A 7,921-nucleotide genomic window follows, 5' to 3' on the forward strand; every position below is an offset into this window, starting at 1 on the left:
CGAGAGCGCTGGGAACCTCTGTGTGAGTTGAACCCCTACACCCTGGGAAATATTGTGGGGGGGAAAGAACTAGTGCGTCTGGCTTACTCTGAATCCATTTATAATGGGGCAGAATGACAGGGGTTAGTTCCGAGCTCGGGCAAGCAGTTATCATCCCAGCCGAGTTTCACCTGTTTACATTAGGTCTGACGTCCTCGCGTGGGTGATTACATGCGATCTGGTTTGGAAGGGAGCCGTTCCGGGGGGCAGGACCCCGCACCCTTTCGTTACAAAGAGATTGTGCTGTGCTGCCCGCGGGTTATAGAAAACCACCCCGGGGCAGTGATTTCACACAGCTTGTTCGCTCCCAGCGGAGATGAGCTCTGCAGCCCAGCCAGACTGGCCTTGTCTGCCCCCTTATCACCGACCCAGGAGCTCCAGGGCCTGGGTTACAAAGGCGAGGGGAGTGCTGCTTTCTCCTTGCACGAATGCTTCCACCCCGACGGTGGGGTAAGACACTGCGGGTTCCCTTCCCCAGGGGCCCGATTTCAAAGCCAGCAGGGCAATGGATAGGTAGGGAGAGCGTTGAGAAAAGGAGAGGGTACATGGGGGGGGGGGGTCTGTGTTTAGAAGCAGATGCGTCAGGTTTTCCAAGCTGAAAAGTCTTCCCCCCACCCCCACTACTCATGTATTCTCTGCAAAACATTTTAATATCAAGTGTGTGCGCAGTGTGTTTCAGTCTCCACAGGCTGGGGGCTGCAAGAGAGGGGGAGGGAGAGAGCGTCCCTCTGCAGACAGCTGAGGGCGGTGGGGCCTGGGGGCAGGTTGGCGCCCACTCTTGTTTTGTCTCGTGTACTTTCTCTTGCCTAAGATTATCCAGAAACAAACACAAAGCATATCTGTTAGTCTTTAAGGTGCCACCAGACTCTTTGTTGTTTTTGTAGATACAGACTAACACGGCTACCCCCTGATACTTGACAAAGCATATAGGAGACTCAGGGGTGTGTGTGTGTGGGGGGGGAGTTAGGCCCAAAGGAGGGTAAAAAAATAAATAAATCCCCCTTTCTTAAAAGTAATTACATCAGGCGGCGTTTCTTCTTTAATCGGGCGGGGAGAGGGTGTTACCACAGGAGAAAATCCCCAACCTCTCTAGGAACCAGCCCGGGGAAGGAAGGCGCAAATGGACGCTGGATTTAGGCGATATCTCAGTATAAACCAGGTGTTATTTAAAAATAAACCCGTGCGCTTGTTACCCCTAAACGCGGGTGGAACCTCGCGAAATTGACCAGAGAGTTGCAGCCCTTCTGGCCCTGAGCAGACCCAGGGCCCCGCCGCGCTCCTATCGCAAAGGAGGGTTTAAAAGACTTCTGTTGTGAGCCAGGCACACTCGTGGCTACAAGGAAAAGTCTGAAATTAATTACCGAGCTTCCCAGCGAGAATCGCACTTCTCGAGTTGGGTGGAAATTTACCCCTAGTGGGTAAATTGCAGCGTGGAGCGGGGGAAAGTTATGCACGCTTTTGTTTTGTTTGAGGGGCGAGGGGAAATGTTTTAGCCTTACTCCTGTGCAGTGCAGCACAGAGAAAGTAGAGTTCATCGTTGTGTGAGATTCACCAAAGACACCCCCCCACACACACACTTCTCCAAAATCCTTTTTTCCCCCTTAGGAAAGCCAGTTAAGAGCTAGGAGATATCAGTCAAATTAACAGGCTTAGAAATACTCGGCTCGAACAGCCTCGTCTAAACTCCAGGAGTTTTGTTTTTTTAACAGCTTTGGCTAATAAAACCCTCTCACGCAGAAGATGGAAGAAGTCACAGCAAGGTTGGCGTAAAAGACTCAAGCCACGTGAGAGATTTTGTTTTCCCCCTGCCCTAAGAAATACAGCGTAACAGGTGCCAAACGCGAAAGGAGCAGGAAAATGAGTTAAAGCAACACCAGTTAAATTTAACACAACCACGAAGATTTGGTATTCATTTGATAAACCGCCAGGAGTGAATTACTGTGCGAACGAAATGGCGTTAATTCGGTTTTCAAAACACACGGAGACAACTCGATTTATACCTAAACGGTACTCCTATCATTTTAAAACGACTTTAGGTACGAGCTAATTGCTGTATTTTTAGGATACACGAAGTGGGAACCAGTTAGCGGTTCTGCGACCCCTACAGCCAAGACCCTGCTGAGAGTGGGGGCTGCTGGCCGTAGGCGGCGGGGGACATGCTGTAGGAGGAGGCCGCCGGGGGCCAGCCAGCCTGAAAAGATTACATTATTTATTTCCCCTCGGACTCCTGTAACCATTCATTTTTAATACCATCGAATGAAGATTTCTCCGAGCGGGTTTGGGTCGGTAAGTATCTCAGCTTTCCTGGGTGCACAGCCCACCTCAGAGAGAATTTAAACCCGCACCTTTCAGCCGCTACACCTAGCCGGCGAGCTGGGAACGCGAAATGCCTCTTTGGAGAGGCAACAAGTGGCTCGTAGTTTTAAAAATAAGCGAGGCGGTGGGTAGCTAAATCTCCACCCGCTCTGTTTGCTAAGCCCTACTGTCCCCCGGACGAGAAATTAAACCCAAGGGACTTCCAGTTTTTCAAACACAACACCTAGGCGCGGTGAGATCCGTGATGCAAGAGCTGATGGGCAGGACCGGAGCGGTTTTTAAAGCACTCGTTTTAAGCGTTTACGCCGGAGGGAAGCGGGTTTCACCTTTCGCACCGCAATATGGAATTCTGCGCTGTAAAGCGACGGTCTAAACCTCACCCCGCTGTTTTCTAGTCCCGGCATTTACATGTGTCTTAAAGAGAATAAGTGCCTCTACCGAGCGGGCTACTTGAGTTTTTGAGCAGGGCACCGTGGGGCTGCCCACCCCACATACAAATCGCCAGGAGACGGGGGAGGTGCCCGTTATAAAATTTATTGATCTCTTAGGGGGTGAGGGGGGGGGGGAGAAGAGAGAAGTGTTTTACAGGATAAAGTCCTTTAAGAAACCGGAGAGACAAAACTGAAGCGTTTGTTGCCTGGTGGAGTATGTCAAAACGGTATCACAGTCAAATTCACAAACCGATTTACAGAAGTTTACAAGCTTAAGAGAATAAAAACCAAAACACACAACTTACTATAAGTTAAAAAAAGACTTTGCGTTTGCGACCCGCACAGCTTCTTCCCCCCACCCCCCCGTGGAGAGGTCGTGGAAGCTACGGATTCGGATAAAACCTCGAGCAGGACACGGGGCGAGGGAGGGAAAGGGGCACTTAAAAATAAAGAGGCGACAAACAAAAATGTAAACATCGGAGCTTGAAGAAAGCCCGCCACGTGTCCATTCCACAGCTACACTCAAACTGAAATAGACAAGACCTTTAAAACGGGTTTTGCAATTTTTTTTTAAAAGAATAAAATAGAGCCAACCTATCAGAAACCAGGAAAGAAGTGGCTGCGGTTTCAAAACTTCCCAGGAGACATTTGTGCTCTATTCGAGAAAACCAGTCCACACACCCCTTATTTTTTGTACAAAAAACACACGCAACATCGAACCTTCCTTTGAAAAAGTCTTCCCGGGGAGTTGCATTGAGTCCGAGTCCGCTCAAGCGAGCAACCAGCTGTCCCAGGAGCGGGGTGAGGTTGTGTTGAGGGCAGAGCAGTCTCAGATGTGAGTCAGCGGTACAGTGCCATTGACCCCCGTCCCGGCACTCTGGTAGTGCTGGTGGACACTGTGCAACCGACTGCCCTGTAGGCTGGAAGGGTCTGTGGCATCCCCCCCGGGCGGGAGATACATGCTGATCATATCCCGCAGGTCCCCCAGGCAGGCCCGCTGGGAGTGGGAGGTGATGGCCGGCGGCGGCGAGCTGGGCTCGGATTTCACCACCGAGCCCATGGAGCCCAGGCTCATGGCCGTGGCGGGCTGCTGGCCGTAGGCGGCGGGGGACATGCTGTAGGAGGAGGCCGCGTTCATGTAGGACTGGGCCGTGGACATCATGGGGCTGTATTGCAGGCCGCTCATGTCGTAGCGGTGCATCTGCGGCAGCTGGGGGCTGTTCATGGCCGGGTGCTGCCCGTAGCCCAGCTGTTCCGGCATCAGCGAGTACGCCCCGTTGCTCCAGCCGTTCATGTGGGCGTAGGTGTCCAGGCGCTGGCCCACCCCGACGGGGCTGCTGACGGCGCTGGCCCCGCCGGGGGCCAGCAGGTTGCCGGGCAGCGAGTACTTGTCCTTCTTCAGCAGGGTCTTGGTCTTCCGGCGGGGCCGGTATTTGTAATCCGGATACTCCTTCATGTGCACGGCCCGCAGCCGCTTGGCCTCGTCGATGAAGGGCCGCTTCTCGGCGTCGCTCAGCAGCTTCCAGTCGGCCCCGAGGCGCTTGCTGATCTCGGAGTTGTGCATCTTGGGGTTCTCCTGGGCCATCTTCCGCCGCTGGCCCCGCGACCACACCATGAAGGCGTTCATGGGCCGCTTCACCCGGTCCTGGTCCGCGGCCCCGCCGCCCGCTCCCCCGCCGCCGCCGCCGCCACCACCACCACCACCACCTTTGCCCGCAGCCCCCGCCGGGCCCCCCGCGCCGCCCGGGGCGGGCTGGGGGCTCTTGAGCTCGCCCTCCAGCATGCTGTACATGACCGGGGCGGGCAGCAGGTGCGCCAGCGTGGCGGGCAGGTGAGGCCGGGGACCGGGCTGCTGCGAGGTGTCTCCCCCCGGGGCCCTGCGCTCGCGGGCTGCTACAAGCGGCTAAACTCGGGGCTCGCCGGGCGCTTTTCCCCCCCTCTAGCCGCCGCCTCGGTGCGCTCCCAGTGCTGGGGGAGATGATTGACGGCCTATAAATGAGCAGCCGGCAGCCAATCAGCGCGCGGCTCCCGACAGGCCCTGACGGATGGTAATTGACCAGCTGGTTAAAAAAAAAAAAAAAAGTTGCAGTTTAGGGGGCTCCCGTTCGCGCCCCCCCCCCGCGCTGAAAGCAGGGGGCCCGCCCCTCCCCCCACGTTACCCCCTGCAGAACTGGGGGAGGAGGCGGCAACTTTGGGTCCGGTTTGTTTTAGATCCACCCGCCCCCAGGCGCAGGGAGCCGGGCTGCAAACCGCCCCCGGCTCGCTGCTGGTTGCGGGGCCCCCGGCCGCACAAGGGTGTGTGTGTGTGTGTGTGTGGGGGGGGGGGTGTTTGAACCTCCGCTCCCCGCGGCGGGAGGCTGCCGAAAGGCTGCGCGGTCCCTGGGCTCAGTTCGTGTGCGGGGCACAAAGGGGGTCGCGATCGCGGGGACTTGCTCCCGTGCAGGAAGCGGAGCCACTATCCCCCCCCCCAGTGCCTGGGGAGCGAGCAGCCCCGAAATGACCCGGGCGGGGGCTGCCGCAGCGGAGCTCAGCTCACCCCCCCCCCCATTGATGGCGGGATCAAGGAGGACAGGGGCGAGCCCAGCTCTCCCTAGGGAAGGGTTCCCCACTCCCCTCCTCTCCCCCGGGTATCTTGAAGGGTGGCGTCGGATCCCGGCTCCCCGATCAAAGGATGGGGGTGCTGCAATTCCCCAGGCACTACAAATGCACCACCCCCCGCGCCGCAAGGCTCTTTGTTGTTCGGGTTACACAAGGACACATCAACCCCAGCTGAAGCCCAGTGTGGCCCCGAGCATGGCTTGCCGAGCTGGGGGGGGGGGGGGGGGTGGCTGGTTGTCTGGGCTCTGACCGGACTCCCTGGTAGCTGGGAAGTGGGGTGCATGGGCGGGGGGTAACCTGGCATGCACTGCCCAGCCCCCCATCTCCTTTCCTTTCTTTGCCACTTTACTTTTTCCAGTTGGCTGCCCCCGGGGGAGGGGCGGGTGCTTGCCAAAATCCGTTTTCATGGCAACAGCAAAGTCCTCTTGGAGTGAAAGAAAACTTTGTGGGGGAGGCTCGCGGGGGCTGTCAATCAAAGGGCCTTCCTCCACCGCCCTCTTTCTGCCCCCCCGTTCCTCCCCCCCCCCCCCCCGCACCCACACCTGCGAGGACAATCCGGGTCAGGAGCTTCTTAAAGGCATAGCGCTCCTGTAGCCGCCTCACCGCTCCCTCCGGCCCCCTACAGAACAAGGGTGGATGTATTGGCGGGGGGGGGGGCATCAGAGCCATGCTCCTCTGCTGAGATACCGCATCCTCCCCGCCCCCTCCTTCCCCTGCATCTCACAGTTTGCTTTGCTCAAACCCAGAATAAGAAACAAAACCCAAGGGCTACCCGGGAAAGGCGGAGGGCTGAGCTGTGCACGCAGTGTGAACAAGAGCTTTCAACCGGGTGAGACCCTAAAGAGTTTGTTCTCAGCTGCGCCCAGAGGGGAGCGGGGGGATCACTGCGGATTGACATCAGCGTGTGAGCAGACTCCGGCGTGGGCGCTGGGAACCAACCACTCCACGGGGGGGTAGATAAAAAAATGACTGGGAATTTTAAATATCGCCTGACCCGAGCGAAGTGGTCACGCAGTTACACCGAGAAGATGCACCGCGCTGTCGTTTTCTTCTTGTAAAAGAGAGACAATAAAGATAATGATGCTAATTCACAAGGAAGAGGGGACCTCCCCAGGGCAGTGTCCTGGTCTTGCATTGAAGCACTAGGATATACGCATATTAAATAATAATAATTAGCACCGCAATCCTCAAGCTCGCTTCGCGCCGCGAAACAAACCAGAGATAGTTCCCAGGATCACCGCGCAGTGTGCAGCCTGCAGCCAGCTCCAGAGCGCCAGAAAACCCGCCACCTGACTTCCTGAGCACAGCAGAAAAACACACTTGGCCAGTCTCACCCCTGCTCGCCGCTTCTACCGATGGGGGAATAAAACGGTGTAACTTTAAAAACCAATAAAGAAAACTTTCACTTTGATATTGGTGACTGGTGTCGAGATTCTATTTGCAAACTCAGTGGGATCGACACTATTTGTGTATTTAGTAATCCAATGAGTGTTTGAATAGTTATTCTGTTCTGGCAAATGTTCATCTGTTGGAGGGTGGAAAATCGATCTGAAAACAAACACTACTTATGCTATGGTGGAGTTAACCTTTGGTTGGTTGTTTTGAAAAATATGACTCCCGAAATATAACCTCCTTAAAGGACATGATCATATCTAAATATTTTAGCTCTATAAAGATATTATTTAAAGCACATTTTCCCCACGTTTCGCAACAGATTTGACAGTTTTAATCACCTTTATTTTAATCAATAGTGCCAAATATTTTGCTTAGTCAGCTACAGATCTAAAATAAGACAGGCTCGGATGTGAGAACAATTCTCTGGTGTTTACACTTATTTGCTTTGAATAATCGTTTAAACAAATTAAGATGAGCTCTGGTTAGTTAGCTAGTTAGTCCTGCGTTTTGTGTGTTTTAATTATCTTGACTGTATGGATGCAACGAAAAATCAGTAGGCATTTGAAATTATAGGACCATTATATAAAAGCTCTTTTATTCTGAATGGCGAAAAGTGAGTCAGATGAAAATTGGCAACAATTTTAAATTTCAGATTTAGCTTCATCCTGTATTTTAATTTGCCCCATGCCAGTGTGAGACTAAACTGAAATCAATTGTATTTAAACATGTCCAAAGATAGCCAACAACCGATGCAACATTTTACTATGCAGATCATTTCAAAGCAAGGCAATATTTTCCAGGAGATATCTCGTCTCTTCTATCATGACAATAAAAAGGTTGATTTAGAAAGTAAATATTCTTATCTGTCCCATTCGTCTTTTCGGGTTACTGAACATATTTCCCCCTGCAAAGCTTTTGCGACTGCCTACAAAGTTTCTTGGAAGCTGTTATAAAATTTGACTCCTGTCTGATTCTTAATGCCAGGAGATCGGGTGACTATTTGAATAGATGGTTCGCAATGTCCCATCGCAAGGAATAGCGGAATTAGCGATGGGTGAATCAATCAATGCGCTGTAAAATTAGCGGAGTAATCCCATTCCCGTCCCGTCTATGAGCTGCAGAGGATAACACGAGGGAAGAAG

General features: G+C 53.7%; 1 protein-coding gene across 1 annotated transcript; it reads right to left on the bottom strand.

Moving 5' to 3' along the window:
* Nucleotides 1–2,873: 2,873 nt before the first annotated feature.
* SOX3 (SRY-box transcription factor 3) lies at nucleotides 2,874–4,713 on the bottom strand. The gene has a single exon (XM_054040064.1). It carries the CDS (start codon nucleotides 4,576–4,578, stop codon nucleotides 3,616–3,618), a length of 963 nt encoding a protein of 320 aa, XP_053896039.1. The 5' UTR covers nucleotides 4,579–4,713; the 3' UTR covers nucleotides 2,874–3,615.
* Between the last annotated feature and the right edge of the window lie 3,208 nt (nucleotides 4,714–7,921).

This window comes from Malaclemys terrapin, chromosome 9 (genome assembly GCF_027887155.1).
Source record: "Malaclemys terrapin pileata isolate rMalTer1 chromosome 9, rMalTer1.hap1, whole genome shotgun sequence".
Lineage (NCBI taxonomy): Eukaryota > Metazoa > Chordata > Testudines > Emydidae > Malaclemys > Malaclemys terrapin.

What these genes read in the sequence shown, in the direction of transcription:
- SOX3 (XM_054040064.1), bottom strand. Translation starts at nt 4,578, where the DNA reads ATGTACAGCATGCTGGAGGGCGAGCTCAAGAGCCCCCAGCCCGCCCCG.